The following is a 25,789-nucleotide window of genomic DNA, read 5'->3' as shown; positions in this document are numbered from 1 at the left end:
AATAAAGTCCTGCTATTAACAGATTTTTTTTTATAGATACAGAAAAAGCATTTGACAAAATTCAATACCCTCTAACAACTAAAGTTCTCAGCTAACCAGAAATAGAAAGGAACTTAACCCAATATGGGGCATCTATGAAACCGACAGCTAACATCACACTTAAAGTGAAAGGCTACTGCTTTTTCTCTAAGATTAGGAGCAAGGCAAAGATCCCACAACGTCTTTTCAACATAGTACTAGAAGTCCTAGCCACTCAATGAGAACAAATAAAAGGCCTACAGATTAAAAAGGAAAAGTCTCTTTGTTTGCAGATGACATAAATGACCACGTGGAAAATCCTAAGGAATCTATCTCAAAAAGCTACTAGAAATAGTGAGTTGAGTAAGGTTGCAGGATATAAGGTCAATAGACAAAAAGAATTTTGTGTTTCTGTATAACATCAATGGATAATTGGAAATTAAAATTTGAAAAACGACTATTTACAACAGCATCAAAAATATGATATATGGATAAATTTAACAAAAGATGTGTAACATCTGTATACTGAAAACTATATGCTCTAAATAAATGGACAGAGACCCCATGTTGGACTGGAAGCCTCAACAGGCTCAATGTTGCTAAGTCAATTTTCCCAAACTGATCTATAGATTCAGCATAATCCCAACTAAGAGCTCAACAGGCTTTTTTTGTAGAAATTTACAATATGATTATAAAATTTACAGGGAAATGCAAAGACTCTAAAATATCCAAAACAATTATGAAAAAGAACAAAGCTGAAAGACTTACATTGTCTTATTTCAGGACTTATTTCAGCTGAAAGACTTACATGGTCTTATTTCAGGACTTATTTCAGGACTTAGTATCACACTTAATCAAGATATTGTAATCTTGGAGTACAAATAAATATTCAAATCAATGGGAAAGACATACAGACTCTAGAAACAGATACATGCATGTATGGTTAACTGATTTTACACAGGTGCCAAAGTAATTCAGTGGGGGAAGGAAATTCTTTTCAACAAATAGTGCTGGAACAACTGGATATCCACATAGAAAAAAATATAAATCAACCTTTACCTCACACCATACACAAACATTAACTTACATAAAATGGGTGATAGATCAAAATGAACAAGCTAAAGTTATAAAACACCTAGAAGAAAACAAGAAAATCTTTTAGACCCTGGACTAGGCAAATATTTTTTAGGTAGGATATAAAAGACATGAATTATAAAAGAAAAAAGGGTAAATTGGACTTGGTGACAATTTAAAACATTTGCGCTTCAAATGACATTGTTAAGAAAATTAAAAGGCAAACTACAGACTGAGAGAAAATATCTGCAAAACATGTATGTGATAAGGACTAATATCCGGAATATATCTCTTACAACTCAGTAATAACAGAACAAATGATTTTAAAATGGGCCAGAAATTTAAACAGACTCTTCACCCATATATATATATATATATATATATGTATATGTATATATATAATATATGTATATATATAATATATGTATATATAATATATACGTATATATTATATATTATATATAACATATATACTATATACATAGTACATATATAGTATATATAGTATGTGCACGTGCGCACGCGCACACACACGGAAAGATTTTTAACATGATTGGTCATCAGGAAAAATCAAATTAAAATCACAACAAAGTACCACCACACATCCTTTAGAAAGGCTAAAATTAAAAAGACTGAAAATACGAAATGTTGGAAAGGATGTGAAGTAACTAAAACTCTTACACACTGCTGCTGGGAAATGCAAAATGTTACAGCCACTTCAATACAGTTTGGCAATTTCTTATAAACTTACCCTTCCCATATGACCCAGCAATCCCTAGGTGGGAAATATATGAAAATGTATGTCTTCATAAAAATTTGCTTTGACAGGTTCATAGCAATCTTTTTAATAACAGCCAAAGACCAGAAACAAGTCAAATATTTATCAGCTGTTGAATGGATAAACAAATTGTATTCCATCAAATCAACTGAATACTAATGAGCAATAAATATAAACGACAATGTATCCAAAACATGGATAAATCTCAAAAGCATCATGCTAAACGAAAGAATCCGAATCAAAAAACTACATACTCTATGATGCCAATTACATGAAATCCTAGAAAAGGGAAAACTACAATGACAAAAAGCAGATCACAATGGTTGCTAGAGGTCAGAGATGGGTAACAGGAACTGACTGCAAAGGAGGATGAGGAAGCTTTTTGGGGGGAGGGAAATGTTCTATATCATAACTGCAGGGTAGTGAAACAACTGTATACAATTGTCAAAACTCAGAATTGAGCACTTAAAATTGGAAAATTTTTGTCTGTAAATTATCTAATTAAACAGAAAGACCTGATTCTACTGAGTTAAAATCCTATATAGAGTATCAGAGTGTAATGATAAAACATTATGAGCAAATACTATAGAATTTCTTATGTCATTTTGGCAGTTTTAGGATGTTCTAAAAGTAGAGGCCATGGAAAAATGGTTAACAAAAGGTAGTCCCACATTGTCTACACAAAAAAAGACATATAAATTTGTATCTTCCCTCCTCTCAGCCAACAGTACCACTTCTAAACTACTTTATTTACAGAATTATTCTTTTTGATGAAAAAACTATCAAAACATTAAGCAAAGAGTTTCAAACAGGGAATATGAAAAAGTTCTGGAGATAGACGGTGATGGTTGTTGCACAACAATGTAAATGTACTTAATGTTGCAAAACTGTATACTTAAAAATGGTTAAAATGATAAATTTGGTTATGTATATTTTACAACAAAAATATGTTTAAAAAAGAAACAGGAAAAAATTCTAAGGAAACTTACATAAATCTCAAAATCCACAAGGAAGTTACACTTTAACACAGTTCCTTTGGTTTGAATGATGAAGATTAATCTGTTTCTCTTTGAACTGTGCTCTCACAAAATCAAGCTTAGAAGTTAAGGTTACTAGGTATGATTCTACTAGTTTAAGGAAATTGTGCTTACCAACTCTTTTACAGTTTATTTGTAATGTTTAGGGCTCTACCAAAGTACAACTTTTGTTTATAACAGTCGACAGGAAAAACCCTGGAAGACAAGGATCAGAACTCAGATCCAAAAAGGTTCTGCATCTGGTGGCCTAAATACATGTCATTTTGGCATCTAAATTAATCTGCAAACTGACTTCAGCACAAATATTAAAAACGTGCTAATAGAAGCCCTAAAGTGGCTACAGTCTAGGGTTAAATAAAGTCACCCCAAGACTGTCAAAACAATCAAAAGTCACGTCATTTAGGGAACAGAGAAAGCCATCTGTGCAGTTTACTATGGAGAAACTGCAGTCTGATTAGGGTTAGACATCTGTCAAACATAGTTATAATGTTAATATTTATGACCATAATTGAAAAAAATCAGAAAATTCCTGGATTTAACACCAAGGGATGGCAGAGACGCAATAATCTACCTAAAGCTGGCAGAGCTTTCTTATTGAAGAACAGCATTAACAATCTGGAGAATAAAAAAAAGGAACAAAATCCCCTGAAAAGGTACATGCCTAGAACAGGAAGGAACGTATATGTTTTAAGGAAGTTCCATGTACAATCTGGGGAACGAGCTGTGATGAATTTTAGGAGGGCAATTTCAATCCCAGGCCGAGAAAGAATGATGATATTAACAGTAGTTTTGACAGATGCAACAGCAGTCGGTAGCAGTGTTGGTGAACTCGTACAGTGTTTCCTATTTGCTGGACACAAGTTCTAACCACTTATATGACTTTGTTTAATCCTTAAGACAACATTGTGAAGGAGTAAACCATTTCAGAGAGGTGAGGAAACTGCCTTGGGAAGATCGGGTAACTTTCCCATTGTAACCCAGCTAGTAGGTGGCAGAACCAATTCAGGGCGTCCTGCTCCATTTCCACAGTTCTTGTTCTTCACCATATTCTATTGCCTGTCTTCGGAATATACCATCGTTTTCCAGAGAACCAAGGTTCAAAGGAACTGCTCTAATTGTAGACTAGACTAGAGAGTAATATTAAAAAGAACTAGTGAAAAATGAAAAGCTTTCAACATTAAAGTCCACCATGTGCCAGGCATTTTACATTTTAGCACAGCAGATGACTGTCAACAACAAAGTAAATTAAATATAAAGAGTGATATATCCCAAAATTCACCATAAACTTGTATTTTTAATGGTTACTAAATAATTTCTTTGAATTTAAAAGGCAAAGATGCATCACAATAATCAAATGCAAAAAAATTAAGCACTATTATATTTTCACAAAAATTCAATGAAGTTCTAAATTAAAAAACAATAATCATTTACATACGAGGCATGATGTTAAGCTCAGGTCATATAAAAGGTGAATTTATTAAAAATTAAAGAAAATGGTCCCTGTTCTCAAAAATCTTATACTCTATAAATAAAACTTTACAATCATCCCCATTTTACATAGGGAGACACCACTCAGAGAGGTTAAATAATCTGTGCAGGGTCCAAACTGTTAAATAGCTGAGATGGGATTTGAACTCAAAGTTCATCTATCTCCAAAATCCAAACACTTTTACTCTATAGCAAGCTAATAGCGCTTCTGAGTATAATAACTAGAAAAAATTTCAACTGACTTCAAATACCAAATACAGGGCCCCTACCTGGTTTCTGTTTAATATTTTAGAGCTGTTTCATGTTAGTGGAGAACTTGAAAAGGGGAAGTGTAAATTCTAGACTAAATCTTGGGTTACAAACCTCACAGAAAATGAGCACAGCACCAGTATACTGTAAGAGTCACTCATGTTTTAAAACAGTTGAGCATTTTAAAATCTGCATTGCATAGACTGCAGATGGGTGTGTCTCCCCTGAACAAAGGGAAGGGGGTGTTAATTTCAGGAGTCCCGAGTTTTTGGAGCTGAAATCCCTCTCCTTTAGACTTATAAGTGGGTAGCTGTAACAGAAAGCTACCCAGTTAGGGTTCAATATGTAGGAACTGGAATTGGGAGTCCTTTGAGGGCTGTCCTCAATGCCTGCTGTCACAAACCCATTTATTAAGTGCATTCTGTAATAGGAAAAGTGTATTGATAAAACTTTCTGCTGTTTGCCTAATAAGGGACAAGCTATTAAAGATACTGTGCTTTACAGAGAGAAGATCCTCTCCACAGTGACATGTATTGAACTAATGCAGCTATACACCATTTTATTCAACTTTGGATCCAACAGCATTTGCTTATGAGATGGCTAAGGTCTGAGGGTGTAGCTTGGATCCACTTGGCCACCTCAAAACCATTAGCCTAGATTTGTTATATTACACTTTGCCCAAACTGAGTAACCAGGGGTGAATGATTTTGAAAGAAATATTAAAGGAATGGCTAAGGCCTTAAGAAATGAATTTAAAACTGTGCTTTCAATATGGTTAAAAATACCCAAAACTTTATCATCATCATATTCTAAAAGCATTTATTAAGAATTCAATATGTATTCTTTACAAATGTACAACATACACGGGAACAAGGATTATCAAATATAAAACATGTTTAAAAATACAAAAATGCATAAAGTATATATGCTTCTATGTTATAAAGATAATGTTAACATATGAAGATAGTTGGGTAATATATAACGAAAAATGGATTCATAGAATCAGCTGAAATATATTTAAAGCAGAATCAACTAAAGTTAGTCCTCTGTCAAACTTTTTCCAACTATATTTACAGACATTAATCATAAAGAAAATCTGCTGACATCTTAAAATGCAGAAATAAGGTCACAAGAATTAATTATCAGGATGATTTGATTATAAACTCTACAAAATTACATAAATTTTTCTTTTGCACTCTAAAATTTGCTTGCTAGTTCATTTTTTTAATTAAAAATTTTTTTTGGCAGTTTAAGATCATTTTATTGAAGGAAAAGAAGCAGGGAGAGATGGGGACAGCTACGGCCTCCCCAGACCCCCACGGGAAACAAACCTTCCTCTCCACCTCCACCTCCCAAGAGGCTACCTGTGCCATGAGGGGATCAGATTTTAGTAATTGTGGTAAAAAAAAAACACCTCACACAAAATTTACCATTTTTTTCCATTTTTAAGTGTTAAGTTCAGCAGTGTTAAGTATATTCAATGTTGTGCAACAGAGCTCCAGGACTTTTTCATCTTGAAAAAGTGTTAACTGCTATTTCACCGCACGTGAGCACTAAGACATTTTAAAACAGTAAGGGTTAGCATATCAGAAAGCAAAATATATTCAAATCAAAGCCCACTGTGTGAGGACATAATTTTGAGAGAGACTAGGTGATAGTTTGTCTCTTTTTAGCAATGGTTTTCTTCATAGAGTATATAAAATATTATTGTAAATAGTTTTTATTTTTGTTTTTTTTTATTTAAGAAAATAATGCCCCTTAACGCCAGAGATAACATCTTATTCATGTTTACATCCACAATAACAAGCTATATAATGCACTCACTAAACATGGTTGATAACATCAAAGGAAATTGTTTAAATACAAAGCTTCATAACCTAATTCAACTTATTCTCACCTATTTAATAAATTTGTTCTCTAAGCACTACCAGGAATACTCTGTAGACTGTTTGCACTGTTTTTTAAAAAGTTATTTTTAAAAAAAAGTGCTATTAACTCAGGATTCAAATATCCCAGTTGAGTATGCTCACATAATAATCAGTTCACATACATAAATGGTATATAAAGATAAGCTTTCTACTTACCATATAGTTACCATAAGCATGATCAAACATTTCCAGTACTTGATTCCTAATTTTAAAAGAGCAGAAATGGAAAAAAGTTAAGTATATTCTATTTATTGTCTTTCAAAAATGTAATGCTCTTTCATAAACATGCACCAATAAAAAAACAATACGAAATTTAGTTAGAAAGGGGCATAAACATATTCAGGAAATACACCAGTGCTAGTGGAGAAGCTTTCATGAACCACACTGAGCTGAGCCAAACTTTTACTATTCCTAGCAACTCATGTAAAATTCATCTTATAATTTTTCCTAAGAAAACTAATGAATGATGCATGCCGTGCAGAGAAGGAAATCTGATGCTACAAAACAATGACCTCTTAACAAAATTTAACATATCTGTCTTGGAAGAAATAATTGCTGGAGAGCCCCAAAAGACCTAACTATTGTTACCATTTATTGCTTATATTATATATTCTACCAAAAGAGAGGGTGGGTGTGTATATTGATATGAAATAACAATACTAAGTCTCTGCCTTTCCCCTTAAACTGAAAATCACTAATGTCTAGCTTAATACATACTTACTGTCACATTTTCAGAGAATACATTTGATGATTTTATGATGTATTTCCACTCCTTTCAAAAACTGTCAAAAGTCAAATAAATAATATTCACGTCTAAAATGAGAAAACTAATCCTCAGAAAGAGATTTGTGTCTTTTAGCTAACTTTGTTTCTCAAAATCCCCAAGACAACTGTTTAAAATGGAGATTTCTGATCCCCATACCAGACTTACTAAGTCAAAATCTATAAGGTGAACAAGTAATGAGCCTTTCAATTAAGCACTCAAATTTTGGGGCTTGAGGGCCATAGGAAAAACTACAAAAGTTAATGATATTGCTAGATAAGGCCAAATATCTCAATAATTAGCAAGGGAAAAAATATTTTAATGATTTTTTTATTAACTTTTACTATTATGTATCTCTTTCTTCATTTCAAACTAATTTCTCTAAGTCAGCTCTCCTAAAGTTACATTGTCTGCCAATGTGCTATGGAAATTGAATTGTTTTACACTTATTTTTAATGAAAAGATAACATTAACTGCTGTAACATTTAAAAACACACACACACACAAACATACTCCAGGAAGGATAAGACTACATGTGACCTGTTAAATAAATCAATAAACTAGAAATTGTAAGCAACTCAGTAACTGCTTATTATTTGTGACAATTTCAGCCTTTATTATCAGTTTGATTTTGGGGAAGGGGGTTAGAAAAAGGGTGGGGCATTTTCTTTTAATCATAAATGATTATTTATTTATTTATTTATTTATTTAGTCACACAGGTAAACCTAATGAATCAACAGTTCAGTTTCCTGAAAATTCCCAGAGGCAAAAGCAGTCGGGGTTTGTGTATTTGTAGTTCATAGCTGCAGACTCTCATTCTACACTTATACTAGAGTAAGGCAATCTAAATTAACAAGCCTAAATAATTGTAAACTCACTTTCGTAAGTGATCTCAAAATTTCATTGGAATTGGTTGGACTTTTCCAGTTAAAAATTAACTTTGGTCCAAAATGAGTTATCCAATGACTTTTCTTCAAATAAAAATTTTTAATAAGAAAGGGAAAAGGGGGAGTGGTGGTCAAATAAGATACTTGCTATCCTTAACAGACTTGAACCTTCTCTTTCCAAGTCTTAAGGGAAGTGGCAAAGAGTGGAGAGAGCATGGGCTCTGAGGCCATACAGACCTGGGTTTGAATACTGGCTCCACCATTTACCAGCTCTGTGACTCTGAACAAGTCAACCTTGAGTCTCAATTTCCTCATCTGCAAAACGGGGATCACATCCACCTCAATAAGAAACAGGGAACATTACAGAGATAACATATGTAAAATGCCTGGCACAGAGTAGGTTATTCAGTAAAACTGTTACCAGTGATACATTCAATTCACAAAAATTTAGACACTTACTAGAGGTTACTGGTAATTTTGTTTTGATAGCTGATAACTTATCTTTTTTCCATCATTTTATTTAAAAACGAATACAAGACTCTTGCCAACAATTTAAGCAATAAGGAAGCACATAAAATAAAACCTGATGGTTCCACCTCACTTCCATCCTAACCCCAGGAGGTAATCAGCGGTCTACGTTTTTCTGAGCTTAGACAATGTCTTTTCTGTTTTGTTTCTTAAAAAAAAAAAAAACCCATGGGATAGTACTATACATTCTACACTTGCATTTTTGTTTTTGTCTTAAGACTATATCCTGGATAGCCTTCCAATGACCTACTTCCTCCTTAATGTCTGGATATCAGTCCATAATATGGATGTTCCAAGGATCGGTTTCATTCTTTCAAAATGCATTTCTTTATCCACCCGTCTCTACATTAATAGTGTTTTTATTTCTGTAGGATAGATTCCTGGAGAGGGGACTGATACATCCAAGAGTACATACAATTTCAATTTTAGCAGTTACAGCACGTGTTACTCCCACCAGAGTTTTTTCTCACACCTCAACTAGTCAGTGCTCTATCCATGTTTTGTATTTATTAATAACCTGATGGCAAAAAAGAAAACAACAACAACAACAAAACAAAAAACAGCTGTCTCACTGCTTTAATCTGCATCTCTCACATTTACGAGGTTGAGTTACTTTTCGTGTTTACTGCCTATTTGCATTTCCTCTTGTGTGAATTAACTCTTCGCGCCCTTGGCCAATTTTCTCCTCCTCCTTTTTTTCTTACTCATTTGCGGGACCTAGTGTGTGGGAATATTGACTCTGAATGAAATACTGCAAACACAACGGATAATTGCGTGACACTTTCAGGACTGATAAAACGGCTTGGAGCAAAGTGGATGCTTAATTGAGACCTTAAAAAAACACCATCAAATACTGTTGTGTTACGAAAATGCAGGGCAAGGAAACACTGCAAGCAAGTGGCAAAATGCTTCAAGTCTAAGTTCCCACGAACGACCCCCTTTTCCGTAACAGGTGGAAACACTATTTCCTTAACTGCCCTGAGGTCAGTAACGTTTTCCCAGCCGGGAGCTCGCCAGTGCGAGAAATCTCACCGTGTCTCCGGGGAAAGACAACCACCGGGCTCTCGCGCGCAGCGACACGGACTGTCGCCCCCTCCACGGGCCACTGACATGGCAGCCGTGGTGACACACCCCGGTTGGCCTCAAGGAGCCTGCACGTGTCACCGACGGCCGGGCGACACCCCGACAGTCCCCCGAGGACGCGACGCGGGCGGCGGCCCCCACCTCCCCAGATTCTGTCCACCCCGCCAGGCTCGTCGCGACAGCCGTCCCATCGCGACGAGAGGCCACTGCACGCCCAGGCGGCAATGACAGGCACCTTGCGCGCGGTCAGCCTCCCGAGGAAGCCCACCCTGGACTGCCGAGCACCCTTACCCAAGCTTCTGTTTCTCCTCCCTACTCATGGGCGCCGCCCCCGCCGGCCCCACGGACGTGGCCGACACCAGGCAGAGCGCGGCCGTCGCTGCCACCAGGCTCCATGGCGCTCGCGGGGGGACCGAGGACCCGCAGCCCCGGCCGCCGCCGGCGTTGCTCATGGCCCCGCGGTTCCGCGCACGCGCAGCTGCTACGCCCGGCCTGTGGAACACATTGCCGGACGCCGGTGGCAAGAGGGCTGCGAGCCGTGCCCAGGGCGGGAGACGGAGCAAAGCGAGCGGCCGCCGTCGCCCAACTGTCTCCCGAAGCCACCGAGCCGGTCCCCAGCGCCAGTGCTGCCACCGCCCTCCGCCCTCAGCAGCCGGGAGCGCCTCCCCCGGCTTTCCGGTGTCGTAGTCTAGGAAACCACCGCCCCCAACGCTACTTCCGGGTAGGGCAGGCCCTGGGCCTCAAGGCCAATGGGGACCGAAACGGAGAGGGGCCGGCTCCGGAGACAGAAGACAGCATTGGCCGGGAGAAGTGAGACGTGGACAATAGGCGGGACTCGGGAGGGACTTCTCTCTTCGGCCCCCCTCCGACCCGTGAACTTGCGCCCTGAAGACTACGAGTCCCAAAGTGCACTGCTGCCTCCCCGGTGGTCCCGCGGTCCGACTCCGCCTGGCTCAATGTCCCGCGCTGCTCGCTGGGACTTGTAGTCTTCCGAGGGTCAGGGGCGGGTCCTGGGATCCCGCTTTCCCCGCCCCCCCACAGCCAGCCCTTCCTCCGTGGGTCGGCTGTTTATCCCTCCTGCCGCGAATGACGTTTCCCTGAAAGCGGACAGGATGAGGCTGACACGTCCCCGGGTTGGTGCCACACGCCCTAGGGAATAGTGTCGGAGTAATCCTCTGCCCTCAGGGACATTACAAGACAGTAACAGCAAACATGAATGGAGCCTTTGACGGCAGTGTGCTGAGAGTTTTAGTTGCATTGTCCCAACCCTGATAGATAAGTGTCACCACCCCCGTTTTTGCAAACGAGGCAAGTGAAGCTAGAGAAGGTAGCTAACAAAGCCCTTGCCACGCTGCTGGATTAGAATCCAACCGGTCTCTGTGACCGGAAAGCCCTTGCAGGTAACCACCGCATAGTACTAGGAGGAGGAAGGAAGGAGCCTGAGGCCTCGTACTTGATTAATAATAGTGATCTAAAATGCTCACTGTAAGGAGAGTGGTGTGAGTTGCAGAGAAAGTTCAACGAAGGAGATTGGAACTTGCGATTTGTTCTGATGACTGAGTCCCAGGTTAACCACTGGTCAAATGAGGTGTGGGTTCCTCTTGAAAAACCACATTGCTGTTCTTGTCTGATAGTTCAGTAGGTAGGTGCTGAATTTAGAAGCTTGGATGTGACCTCTATGACCACAGGGAATTGCTTACTCATCCCCTCAGCAGCACCAGCTCTCTTTCTGGAAACTTATCTTTCTTGATTTCTATCACCTTGCATCATGCACTGCCGTTTCAGACTGACCATTCAGTTGACACCAATGATTCCTCCTCTACTCCTCCTCTTCCCTGCATTTTAAGGTTTTCTTTTTGTCTTTTTTCGCTTTATACTCTATTCCTTGGTGATTTCTTCCACTCATATGGATCCAACCATCATTTCCCTCTGGTTGATTTCTAAATCAATATCTATCCTGATCTCTAGACACACATTTCCACTTCCCTAGTAGAAATTCCCTTCTATCTGGCCCAAGGGTAGTTCAAATGTCATATGTTCAATGGTTCAAATTAATGCGTCAGCATCATCTTCAACTCATCCCCCTCCTTTATGGTGCATGCTCAATCAGTTTCCAAATTATATAGAGTCTACTGCTATCACTACCTTTCTTTCCATTCCCACTTCTGCTCGGTTCCAGCCTCCATTACCTATTTCCCAAACCATTGCAATAGCCTCCTAAAATAATTCCTTCCCATTGTACTTTTCTCTACATTGCTACCAGAGTTGACCTTCAAAGATATCTATAAACCCTCTGAACATATCATCCCCCTTTTATCCCTACCCTGCCCTCAGATCCTACGCAATAACTAACAGGTTTTCATGTTACATTCTTTCTATGCCTTTGCTCTTACCATTCTCTCATCTATCTTACCATCTTTGGCTGTAGAACACACACTACCCATTGTCTCGGATTCCATCTCCAAAAAACCCTTCCAGTCATTAGCAGTCATCCTCTCCTTTGTTCTTCCATTGTATTATGTGTCTTTATTGTTTTTTTCACAGTCAGCCATGTCCACTAGATTGTGAACACTTGGAGAGGACTGACATTAATTATATATATGTTCAGAAACTCAGCATTGTGCCTGTCCTGTTACCCATGCTCAATAAATATTGAATATACTTATTTGTTTCCTTATTCCTTCAGTTTCCTTATCTAAAACGTGGAACTAATATAGTCCTTTTATTTACTTACATGGAGGCTGTGAAAACACATGAGGTCATTTCTGTACAATATTTAACTTTATCCTTTTTTATGGACCTGCAACCCTATATTGGAGTTCCATCCTGGATCCTCTTTGGCAGCTTTCATGATGAAGTTAGCTAAATAAATAATACCTGTGAATTGTTCTTGGCCCTGACATAGAGAACATTAGGAGCTAAAGGTCAACACCAATCATCCAGTATTTGAAAACTAGGAACAAAGAAAATAGAAAAATAGTCAGTGACCTTCAGTTATATTGAATGTAGTCAAGTCAATTGTTTTGCAGTGGATTATTGGCAATAACTATTTTCCCTACCTTGCTGAAGTTCCATGCCTTTATAAGAAGTCAAAATTGACTAGTAAGTATCATTAAGAAACAACATTCTCAAGAAGGAGATGTACTGGTTTTTAATGTTTAGCATTTTCTGTTTGTCTTTCTTCCTTGGCTTATTTGTTTTCAAGCTTTTTCAAGCTAACACTGCATTTTAAAAGTGCATAATGAGAATCTAGAGGATGTTCTTTGTTAACTTGCTAAATAATAAGCACCTTTTTCTCTCCCTTACTGAAATTCAATTTCTAGTCAATGATTGAGTCCATGTTTCATCAATCTCTGCAAAACTATAAGTAGAAAAGCTTATGTGGCCTAAAAACCTTGCAACTTATAATATCTGCGGTGGAGTCCTCAAAGTGAAAGAAAAATATATTCACAGAGTACATTTCAAAAGAGGATCCATTTTAACCCCTTAATGGAAATAATAGAAATTGTTAGTTAATTGGCAGTTTATGGACACTGGGAAAAATTTACATTCATTATTTTAAAACCTACACAGATTATTTTAAAACCTATACACTTAGTGCTAAAAAGGATATAGGAATTAAACAATAGAGACCTAGATGTATTATACAGGGGGGGAAACACTGGTGGAAAGCATTAAGGAGAATAAGAATAAGGACTTTCAAAGAATATGGAAGAGATTTTAGATGTGTAAAGCCCATTAAAAATGATAAGAAATAAGAGCCATTTGTAAAATGCCCTTTAACCAGGTAAGAGTTTGTTTGCACAGCCTTGTGGCTTATGTAAATATACATGCTCACCTGATGTTTTCTTTATTTACTTGCCTGCATGGATCAGGAGTTAGAACAGAGCAGGAGCCCTGGTTAGAATCATATAGATTCACAAATATAAGGGCAAGTCTCTACTTTAATATTATGGCTCAGAAATAGTCCCAGGAGGCTATGACAGTGACCGTAAGCAGCAGTTGCCCTTAAATGATTTGAATTCTTTAATATGACAGATCTAATTACTCCTAAAACTCTGGTGTGGAATTTGGGAGTGGTGATTTTGTCATTCTTCAAATCATTTTTCCTATTCTTCATCAGTGTGTGGAAGTTACAGAATACTTTTCTTCTTGAGAACCCAATCTTGCAAACATACTTACAGTGAAGATGCAAATATGAGTTTTTGATATGTTCATGGATTCCTACAATGGGTTAACTGTGAAAAATCTGTCCCATTATAGTTTTAATTTTGATTATTACGTATAGTTTATCTATCAAATCCCTGAATACTATAAACAAATAATAGGATTTCCTTGGAGAGGTGTTAAAAAACATCCTTATTTTGTCTGAGCCTTGGGTAAATTTTACAATTGTAGAGGTAGGCCACCTTATCTTTATGACTTTCCTTTTTCCTTTCCCCTTTGCATAAGATGCACAGAGATAATGTATTACTGGAAATACTGCAAGCTTCCCTGAGAGTACTTATATCTCCTGGTGGTAAGAGTAAACAGTAAAAGCTGCAATATTAGTAATTGCAGTTGCTTCCGGAATAAAAGAATAAAAGAATTAAATATAATAGGATTAACATAAAAGTACTAGAGGGTTGTTGTTTACTATGCCACTTTTGGACAGGTGGAGTCTATTAGAAGTTGATAAGAAAACTTAGTGGTTTGCAAAGTTATTTAAGTTCCTTAATATTAGGTTTTGGTGAGGAAGCAGGGAAATTATGAATGAGAGGTAACCCAAGAAAGCGTGAATGTACACTACTTAAACAGAAGTATTTTCCCATCATCTCCATTCCTCCAGTATGCCAAGGAAGCTGAATTTTAGAAACCATTTTTTGAGCATTTATGAAGACTTTTTTACTGCCAGACATACGATTCATTATTTTATCAATGGCATATTCTAGAACTGGTAGCTACTAGTCCCTTGAAATGTGGTTAGTTCATCATTGTATACTGGATTTCAAATTTGTTATGGAAAAGTAATGTAGAATATGTGATGATTTTCAACATTGATTACATGTTTAAGTGATAATATTTTAGACATATTTGGTTAAATAAAACATATTATGAACTAATTTCACCGGTTTCTTTTCACTTGTTTAATGTCACTGTACCCCCTGACTATAGCTGATTTGGACCAGAGGTAGACAGCGGACTCAAATTCCAAATTCTCCCAGGAATTTGGAATTGAGATTCAGAAATTAAATCTTTGTTTGTTCCTAGAAACGGGGATAAATATGAGTTAGTCCTAGTCCTCCCCACATATAGAAAAGTAGAGAAAGGTATACTGTAAATAGATGAGAATGGAGCATTGTGCATAGAGAAGCAAAAAATGGAAGACTAGATAGCATCAGACAGAGAAAGATGGAGAAATTATCTCCTGATGGATTTTGGGTTCTTCAGTTTCCATGAGATACTTCTACAGCCATAAAATAAACTCTCTTTACTTTTTGTTACTTGCATCCAAAATGGCATCGACGGAGACAGGAAGATAACTAACATCTCATTAGTGCATCCAAAATATTACAGAGAATAGAGTACCAGGAAACAAATCCGAGCTAAAGGCCTACGGATGGGAGCTAAAAGTCCAGGTGAATAATAGAAAAGAAAGAAACTTTTATATACTTCAAAATTAATTTCATCACTTACATCTTAGCATTAGTTGTAGTACAAGAGGTCTTAAATATAAAATTTAATGCATAATCCCTATTCTCAAGGACTTCACTATAACACTGCTGATTTCGAACTAATATCTTTCAAAATAGATTCCTGATGATGGCAGCTGTGTATAATTCATAAAGGGTCACAAGTTTTGATTGAGTGGAACAAAGTTACTGCTTCCATGATAACTGTTATGTAACTGGGATTGGAAAAAATATTTCATTTAAAGGAGTGTCTCTAATTTTTATGGGTTTGCTAAATTTTGAAGAGTAATTATGAGATTTTCTTGTTCATGGAGCTGTGTTTAAAATGCTTTGTATTCCAAAAAAAAATGTTTTGTATTCATGTGTATAATTTCATTCCCCTTAACAGAGTCTAGCAACTTTATCTTCAGGTGATTTTTACCCACCCACAGAAAGTTTCCATCCGTGGTTTTGAGCTAGAAACCACGATTTTTCAAAGAATCAAAAAATAGAAGGTTTATACATCAAAGGATATTCGGAAGAAAAATGTACAACTCGGTAGGTTTTTCAGACTTCAAATAATCCTATGCTGTGCTTTTCACAGCACATCATGCTGTGTTTTAATGAGTGTGATCTCTTTCGTATTTGTAATTTCTTAAGGCATATCAAGCAGGTGGTAATGGGCTTAAATTGTCTTTCATGTTAGGGCTCTCGGGGAATTCCTCAGTAATATATGGCTGAAAATAGAAGCTAGGAGTTCCCATCTTCCCACTGGGCAATCTATTAGATCTTGCCATGCCCACGTGCCTTGGCTGTCCAGGATGGGAAGATAGTGCTGGCATAGTGGTTGGGCACATACTGTAGGAATTCTGGGGAAGAAGGTTTGAGTTGAGATAGAACTTCAAAGAAGCAGCAGAACCCTTCAGAACAATTCTCATCAAAAGGTTATTTTAGGGAGCCGATTTTACCTTGGCAAAGGCTTCTAGAGGCTTTTCCCCTTTTGCCTTATGTATCACTCCCAGTTATACAGTTGTATATGGGTCTAAGGATAGGAGTAAAGGCACCCAAAGAGTCCCTTAACTTATGGGATTCTAGGAAAACAGAGGACGCTTTTGCAAAACTTAAATTCAAATTTAAGATATTTTGAAACACGTTTTTCTGATTTGACAGGATCACATCTTCATTGTGGAACATGGGGGCAGGGCAGAGGATACAAAAGGCAATCATAACAAAGCCACTGCTTCCATTTCAGCAAATTTTCTTCTAGGCTTTTTACTTATGCATACGAGTATATATATTTAATCTTCTTGTGATGTTTTAAAAACTCAAAGCCATGGCTTTCCCACATTATTGCAAACTGTTTGCAAACAATTCTTTGCCCGTCTGGTACACCCAGATTTATTGAAAATAAAATAGCTCAGGAGAAAGCTCTAAATGGCTCTTCTTGTTTTGAAGTTCAATGCAGCTATGAGTTTGGACACCTGCAGGTGGAGAAGACAGTTCTTTCTCTTCTTTCTGCATTTTAAATGGAGACTCCGAATCCACTTTATTGGATGAGTGACATAGGCTGCACCTTGTATTGGGGTTTCTTGCTGGGGATATTGGCATTCACCTTCTCCATGTGCTCGTGGTATGGAAGTCATTGCCAGGCACAAGTCAAGTTTATCAAGGATGGTGTAAACCACCATATTTATGATGTAATCTTAGCGCATGTTGGTAAGGATCTGGTCATAAACACAACTTTGAATGATTGTTCTATCAGTCCAGGTTCTTGGTTGCAAATAAGACTCTAGGTAATTAATTTAAAATCTAAATGTAAGTATGTTAAAATCTTGGAGGGCCCAAGAACCAAGCTTGAAGAACATACATCCCAAATTATAGGACCAGACTGCTTCAGAAAGTTAACTACACCATAGAATTTGGATATGGGACATTTGATGCCAGGCCCTCTGATCACTGCCCCTCTGAGAGCTGGATCTCTTTCTGCCACAATTTATCACCCTCAGCAGAATAGATTTTTCATAGACATTGTCTTCTCTTTACCATTCTATTGAATCAAAATTTTAAAGGAGTGAGTCTGACTGGCAGAGCATACATCATGTACCCATGCCCTAGCTGTAAGGGAAAGTGGAAAAAAAGTTGCTGACTCCTAATTTAGAAACAGAGAAAGTTTGCACATATATGAAGGCTTTTCATAACCTGCTAGGCAAAGATAAAGTATAACAAAGTCCAAAACAACTCTGCAAGACTGTATTATATAAATGTTCTATAATATATTTAAGAATTTCCAGGGCCGGCCTGGTGGCTCAGGTGGTTAGAGCTCCATGCTCCTAACTCCGTTGTCCCGCAAGGGATGGTGGGCTCTGCCCCCTGCAACTAAGATTGAACACTGCATCTTGAGCTGAGCTGCCTCCCGGATGGCTCAGTTGGTTGGAGCGAGTCCTTTCAACCACCAGGTTGCCGGTTGGACTCCCACAAGGGATGGTGGGCTGCGCCCCCTGCAACTAGCAATGGCAACGACCTGGAGCTGAGCTGCGTCCTCCACAACTAAGACTGAAAGGACAACTTGAAGCTGAACGGCACCCTCCACAACTAAGATTGAAAGGACAACAACTTGACTTGGAAAAAAGTCCTGGAAGTACACACTGTTCCCCAATAAAGTCCTGTTTCCCTTCCCCAATAAAAATCTTAAAAAAAAAAAAAAAAAGAATTTCCTTATTGTTGAAATTTTGGGCCATATAAGAAAATATATTTTTTTCAGTCATGTGTATTGAGGTGTAATTGACACATGACTAAAATTCACCCTTTTCAGTATACAGTATATGAATATTGACAAATGCATATAGTCAAGGAGCAACTACCATAATTAAGATACAGAACAGTTCACCCCCAAATTCCCTTATATGCCACTTCACAATCAATCCCTCCCACTACCGCCAATTACAGACAACCAATGATCTATTTTTATCCCTATAGTTTTTCCTTTCCCAGAATGTCATATCAAAGGAGGCATATACTATGGATCTTTTTTTTGGTCTGGCTTTTTCCACTCTGCCTAATTATTTTGAGACTCTTCCATGTTATTGCATGTATCAGTAGAGCATTCCTTTTTATTGTTGCGTAATGGTCTATTATATGGATGTACCACAGTTTGTCCCTTCACCAACTGAAGGACATGTGGGTTCTTTTCTAGTTTTTAACAATTATTAATACAGCAATTATAGACATTGACATACAGGTTTAGTTGACTTCTCCCAAGACTTTCATCAATCCCATCCAAGCCACACCAAATGAACATATAATCTAGGAAAAAACTATGCAGAAGTAGTTTCAAACCACCCCGCTCACCTCCAATTCCAATCTGATTATTGGCCCTACACGAAAGTACTGGAGGTGCCCCTCTGGGAATGATTCTTGCCTATTGGAAGTTTGGTATGAAAGGAGGAGAAGAACTGGTGAAGTTGATGCCACACTAAGTGTCCCATTACTGCTAGACTTGGTTTCTCCAATATTTCTTCCTCTCTTGTCTGAAGGTGTTGATACAAATGAGTTAAACCTGAGATTGTAGACAAGGCTTATACCAAGGAAGCAAATTACCCCTATGGGCTCTCGCTGGCCATGACCCCCCTGCAGATTTGAGTTTCCTGAGGTAGGGATCACATCCACCGTGTTCACTTTGGTTTCTCCAGAACCCACTAGAATGCCTGCACATCATGGATACACAATCATTATTTTTTCAATGAAAGAATTCATGGATGAATGAACAACTGTGGGTACCGGTGAGGAAACATCATTTGATTTATAATTACATAAAAGAATGAATGTTTCACTCAGTGTTACCCATTGAAAATAGACTTGTTTGAACAGTAGTTCAATTACATCAAGAGTAATTGCCCATTGCTGTATTACAGACATAATCCAATTCCTAGAGAAATAAGCATTTGCATTTTCAAAGCATAATTACATTTGACATTAAGTGACTCCCCTGTGGATTGCTTCCTGATGACAGAAGATGAAAAGTTCCATAATACAGTAACAGTGACTCACCTTTTCATTTCTGAGGGCTGTTCCGCCCAGCTCAAGTATGACATTTGCTTAAAAGATGAAACCAGTCTCATTCCAAATAAATATGACACCTGGACACTTCTTCAAGGATGAACTTTTTATTGGAATATAGGCACTTGGCAGAGTAAGTACATGCTTACAAAGTGTTTTAAGTTTATTTGCTTTACATAGTGACCAAAAAAATCAATCACAATGTAGATTTTTTTCCTTGAAGTTACAGTCTTCAGAAAGCAAATCCCCAAGCCCATTTGTTTATGATAAAAGAAGGCACATGTAGCCAACATTTTTACCTAGTGAAACTGTATTATTGTTGATGTCCTTCCCTTCCCCATAAACATGTTGCTAGGTACCATATATCATTCAGAGCTTTTTATAAAGAAATAAAACCACTTGTCTGAGAGAATTGTGACACCCTTTGAAATCATTGGCTCCAACCTGGAGGTTATAAAACCAGACTTGACTATCTTTTTAATAAACTGTAGAAGATGGGGCCTCACAAACTGCAGTTTTTCCCACTCAGCCTCTTTATAAAGCATTTGGACAAATTGGAGTCTTATCCTTGTGGTCTCTGAAATCCTTTTTTTTTTGAAAAGAGTTTCCTCTGCATAATACAAGGGGCTGCTATCTCAGCTCCAAGCTGCAAAGGAGAAAAGGACAAGCTAATCTTCTTTAAGGAAAATATTCTTTCTATGTGAAAGGTCAATAGGAACATCACTCGTGTAAAGTTATAGAGGGTTTTTCTGTTTGTTTGTTTTTTGGCAAAAACCATGTCTTGAGGTTTGATGCATTTCTCACGGATTTGCCCATAAGAGAGATCCCCTCAGCAGCAGGCAGAGGCTTTCCAGGATAGTCATTTACATCACAAGAAACTGGCTCCAATCTGGAAGCCACCGAAGCAACACACACAAGTCTATTCAAAGCAAGACGAACTCATGGTACTATGAAGTCATTCCACTCAACATGCTAACGTGAATAAGGAATATTTGTAATGCACTTGAGTTTCCTGCTCCATCTACAAATGGAACAATCATCCTGCTTAGTCTAGTGAACTTGTCTTTTGTGAAGTATGTACAGAAAAAGTTCCCGATGTGTTCTCAAGTACTTCCTTCCACTTAGTTCCCAGTCCCGTTTGGCCTACAGATGCGTATAAGGGAGGGCATTGATGTTCCTCTCTCCAGTGCACTGACATGTACTCCTTTGGGGTTGGAAAAATCTTTCAGCTTTCCATGGGTTCAAGAACCCTGAGGTGAGAAAAGAGAGAAAGCTGCGAAGCTCCCTATGTGAGGGCAGCCTGGGTTGGGACCCTCTTTCTCACCACAATTCTCCTGGAGAGAAGGGCAGTCCTTGGCAGGGTTGGGCACTGTTTGTTTTGGCTGCTGTCCTTCCTGGGCAGTGAATCTGACCATCTGGCCACTGTTCCTTGGACTTCAGACTTGATTTAAGGGAAGACTCCCCAAGGGCAGAAAGACCAATTATTAATAAAAAGTCTCCCTGACTGACAGCAAGCTCCAAGGAGCCTCAGCACAGCAGAGTGGCAGGTGTTTGATTCTCACATTTCTGGAGCAGCCTGACACAGGCCAGTTCATTGCTAGGCATTGGGGACAGTCAAGTGACTTGAGGAGGCAGGGAACCATTATTCAAAGGCCGTGTGTTTCTAGAAGGAAGCACATCTGATGACTAAAACGTAGTTTCTGTCCTTAAAGAGAAGAACCCCTGAAAGAGACAGGAAGTGAACAATTTTCCTATTCCGTGCTAAATGCAAGGATATGAGCAAGCACTGGGTACTGTAGGGACCAGAGAGGTATGGGCTCTTATCTTCTTTACCTATAAGGAATTCCTTCATAGACGTGAGGATCTAAACACTTTAAGAAAAGTTGCTACAGTTCAATTGGAGAGTATAATGATACTGATTGTTTTTCATCCTCTAAGACCTAGAAATCCAAGAAATTATTTATGGGGAGATAGAGAGGGAGCTATTTTAATTCCTGGTTAAATGGTTCACTTGTGGGATAAATTCTCTAAAGAACTGATATAAACTTACTTGCTGAGAATGATCAAAACAAGCTCTGAGGAAAATTGGTTGGGAATCTAATATTAAAATTGATGGAAAGAAATTTCAAGATGTAGTACTGGGACTGAAGCTTTTAGGAAATAATCTGGCATTTTTCTGAAGGACAATAGAATACTTCTTTATTTAATCTTTGGAAGCAAGTCCATGCCATCTTTAACATTAATAGTTATAGGTCACGATCCACTCAGAAGATGTATTTGTGTCTATTTCCATTACATTGTAAGTTCTGGGGGAATCGAACAGATCTTGTTAACCACTGATCTCCAGCTCCTGGGACATAACAGGGACTCAATTAAATTGCTAAATGACTGAAGAAATGATTTCAACGTTGGGTAATATCTTTGGAACTTAATGGTATATATCTTGACCTTTTTCTTTCTTGCTTGCTCTTCATCTCTCCCTTTCTTTCCCCTTCCTTCCTTTCATCCATCCTTTCTTTTCTTCTTTTTTTATTCATTTTATTCACTTATTCACTGTATTCCCTTCTGAGAATGAACTAGGACTGTTTCAATGGAAAGACAGAAAGCTTTTATGTCATGACAGAAAGTGTATCATTTGAAGAATTGCATATTTTTTCTTTTAGATTAAATTCCCTTGGGCCTTTTAATTTATACTGAACAAAGCACCTACCTATCTTTTTTTTCCCCATACTATGCCCAATAAATAGCTCATAGCCTAGAGTAGCTGTTCAAATAACATGTGTTTAATTGGTAGGCTTTACAGCTGATAACTTAGCGAAGCTCTTTCTCTGTACAGTCTAGAGCTCATTTGGAATGCCAGGGAAATTTTCTTGCCTCATATGAATTTTCCCAAAAGGCAATTAATTAATAAGAATCAACAAGATTAATTAATGAGAAATTGATAGCAGAATTAGTAACAGGCCCAGACAGTCCCACAGACCATAACCTTCCTCCATTTCTGCTCAGATTCCCCTGAGATCTTTCAGACCCTTTGGGGCTCTTTGCAGCAGGGGTGACCAGTGTCACCACCTAAATGTACTGTCTTGTAGCCTGACTGGACCAATGCTGTGTTCCTAAGAGACAAGGAAGTGGGTAGAGTAGATGGTGAAACTTTACAGTATACATTTGCATTCTTATGGAGAATTAAAAAACCTTAAAATGCATTAGAAGAAAATGTGCAGAGTGTATTGAAAACCATGCTCCTACTGTTTTTCTCCGTCCTCAATGCAACACCCTCAGCTGCTTCTCACCCCAAACAATCCATCATCACCTTTGTAATTCCTATTAAAATGCTAAAGCAATAATTCATTGTAGAACAGTTCATTGCCACAACGGGGTTGCCTCAGTGCTCACGCCCCGTGTGCATTGCCTCTGATTTCATTCTACAGATTAACAACGTACTTAATGAACTTATTTTTGGCAACAACCGGCATGCACCCCCTAAGTGTACCCATAACTAATCCTTTGGCTGCGTTTGTTCAAAGAAATACTTTTGCCTAATTGTCACTTTCACTGATCGAGAGCTGCTCTGGGGGACTCGCCCTCTCATCCTCTTTCTGTGGACAGAGGATGTCGGTGTTGGGAACACTCTCAACCACCCACTGACACTCATGAACACCGGCACCCTTACTCTTCTCTGCACTCACACTGGCAGCAGCACCAGTTGGTTGGCTTTCCCCTCCTACCACTTCTTCCACAGAGACCTGGCTCTCACTGGGGCCAACAGGGTCAGAAATCAACATGCAGCCGCCTTGCTGCACAGCTTCACCCTCCTCAGCGCACGCGCACGCGGCCCCGTCCCCTTCCTGGGCATCCAGTCTGGAAGCGCTCTCTGGGAGCTCCCTCTCAGGGGGCTCCCAGGCCTCTGCTTGCACCTCTGTGGGGTCTGGGCCTCTGGTGCCCTCGCTGGGCCCTCCGCAGGCTGGATGACCTTCTGCAAATCCCCCCAACTCCAGCCCACTGGCTTGGGCCTTCACAGGGGGAGAACGGGCCTCCCCCTCCTTGATTTCATTTTCTTCACAGTTGTCCTGACTGGAGGCAGCTACTTGTTTGGCCTCTGTGTAGATGTGGGTGGTTTCCTCTTCTTTTTCAATTTCTTGGGGAATAAGGGTCTCCTCATTTGTATCTCTTTCAATTGCGAGGGTGGCAGGCTCCACGGGTACTTCAATGGTCACCGTCAACAAATTTCTGAGCTCCTTTAGGGAGCCTGAGACAGGGATGGATTCTGGCTTTTCATGGGTGGGTTCTTCATCCTCAGGGGTCCCTCCACACTCCAGCTCAGATTTTTGTGTGCTCAGGGCTCCTGCCGTGTCTTCTGCAGCTGCAGGATTCACAACTGGGTCATTCATGCTTGAAATAATCACCTGCCCATCGCCCCCTGGGTAAGAAAGGCTTTCTTCTTTGGCCAACAGACTAGGGACCCCAGACTGCTTCTTTTCCTCTGACTCCTGGAAGACTTCGTTACTCAGGGTCTCATTATCTGCCACTCCTGGCAGTATAGCCGAGGCTCTCCTGGCAGGGCTGGCCTGGTTTGACCCTGCGGGGGTTTTGAGATCGGTTAAGCTGGACACGCTTTCACTGGGCAAGGCCATGTTGTCTTCAAATAAGTTATGTTTCTTCAGGATAGCAGCTTCCTTTATCACTGAGAGATATGAGAAAACAAAACACGATATTAACACTCTGCCCTGGACGACCTGGATTTTTCAATTTGATCCAGGAGCCAAAGTCCCCTCTCAGCTTTTCTGGCTATTCAAATTTCTCAAGTTCCAGTTCCAGCTTATATCCACCCTCTTCCGGGTAGCATTCCCTGATGGCCAAAGCCTGCAAACTCCTTCCACACTCTGGACCTCTGTAGTGTTCATTCATTCATTCCTTCCCTCATTCCTTTAGTCAAACAGCAAACACTTACTGGGCATTGATGATGCGACAGCCTCTGGGAATCCAAAGATGAATAACCTATGGCCTTTTCTAGGAGTTCACACTCCATAATGGCATCACCTGTGTCACTCATAGAGGCTCCCATTGCATTTTATTAGCTGTTAGTATATATGGTTCCGGTTCGTCCACCTTAACTGAAACTCCTCTAGGGCAGAGGCAGGACTTACATTCTCTGCTTTTTCTCACAGCATAATCCTGAATGTGTAATGGGTTCTCAGGACCGAACGTGCAAAGAGAACCCTGTTGACTCAAAAAGGATCCTTGGTACTTTCGCCATAGCATTTTTCTCACAGATATCTTTGCCACAAGCCTTTTTGCCACAACTATTTCTGCTACATAACTAATCAGCAGTAGGGCAATTTTGCCATAAAAAAGATAAAAGAACTGGTTGAAGAACTGCTTGACAGGTTCTTTTCTCTCTTTTTTTGGGGGGGGGGTCTTTTTGGTTTCATTTCTTCATTGATGAATCAACTCCCATAACAGATAACAAAATAACTGGCTGACAGTTTTGGTTTTGTTTGTTTGTTTTTGTCAGTTTGATTTCATTTCTCCATTGACGAAGTGGTGGAGAAAATAAATCGTCATGGTCTTAAAATAGTTAGCATTTCTTCCAGAGGATGATGATTTTGCCCCAACAGTTAGTTGGTGTTTTATTTTAAAACACACTACATTGAGAGGAGAGAGGCGCACCAAAGGGCCTCTTTGAGGGCGCAGAGTTAACCCACATTTCCCATACAACGAAGACAAGTGCTTAGGGTACAACCCACAAAATAAAGTCAGTTGTTTGCACCACATTGCCATGAATCTACACACATTTTAAATGCATTCAAACACTTTGTATTTTGTAAAAGTCTTTTAAATTTGTTATTCATTTTTAACATCCCTCTTTTGTCATAATTTTATCTTTTTATGGTAAAATTGCCTTATGGCCAATTAGTAATGTGGCAACAATGCTTGTGCAAAGATATCTACAGCAAAAATACTGAACACATCCCCAAATAAAGACCTGTGTACAACCATCTCAGTCTTAGAGGCCTTGAAAAGAGTAAAACCAATAATAAAAATGACAGCAGCTGACATTTTCGACCACCGGCCTCTGTTTATGGCTGTGCAGGTTGTACAGTGCCCAACTATATTGTATTGTATTGCATCATATTGTATTGTATTATACTATACTATATTATACTCAAGGGAGTGCCATTCACATCAGAGACAGCATAGATTTGTGTATTTAGTGCAATAATTTTTCCAGCAACTAGCTGTACAGAGTC

General features: G+C 38.9%; 2 protein-coding genes across 7 annotated transcripts in view; both read right to left on the bottom strand.

Annotated features, from left to right (window-relative positions):
• Positions 1-10,526, bottom strand: part of EDEM3 (ER degradation enhancing alpha-mannosidase like protein 3) — a 54,190-nt gene extending 43,664 nt beyond the window's left edge. For 4 of the 5 annotated variants that reach the window (XM_081025206.1, XM_081025208.1, XM_081025209.1 and 1 more), the window contains exons 1-2: positions 10,126-10,505; positions 6,729-6,774 (exon numbers count right to left, since the gene is read on the bottom strand). In XM_081025206.1, the coding sequence (XP_080881332.1) occupies positions 6,729-6,774; positions 10,126-10,286 (207 nt within the window). In that variant the 5' untranslated portion in view covers positions 10,287-10,505. Of the gene's footprint in view, positions 1-6,728; positions 6,775-10,125 lie in introns of all 5 variants that reach the window. The other variant, XM_081025210.1, reaches the window with a different exon arrangement.
• A 9,108-nt stretch (positions 10,527-19,634) lies between these two features.
• The window catches only part of NIBAN1 (niban apoptosis regulator 1), a 131,467-nt gene continuing 125,312 nt past the window's right edge, over positions 19,635-25,789 (bottom strand). For both annotated transcript variants that reach the window (XM_081024735.1, XM_081024736.1), the window contains exon 14: positions 19,635-24,222. In XM_081024735.1, coding sequence (XP_080880861.1) covers positions 23,078-24,222 — 1,145 coding nt within the window. In that variant the 3' untranslated portion in view covers positions 19,635-23,077. The remainder of the gene's footprint in view (positions 24,223-25,789) is intronic.

Source organism: Rhinolophus hipposideros (assembly GCF_964194185.1).
Source record: "Rhinolophus hipposideros genome assembly, chromosome: 19".
Taxonomy (NCBI): domain Eukaryota; kingdom Metazoa; phylum Chordata; class Mammalia; order Chiroptera; family Rhinolophidae; genus Rhinolophus; species Rhinolophus hipposideros.
The sequence above is the reverse complement of the archived record's forward strand: the minus strand, read 5'-3'. Positions and strand labels throughout refer to the sequence as shown.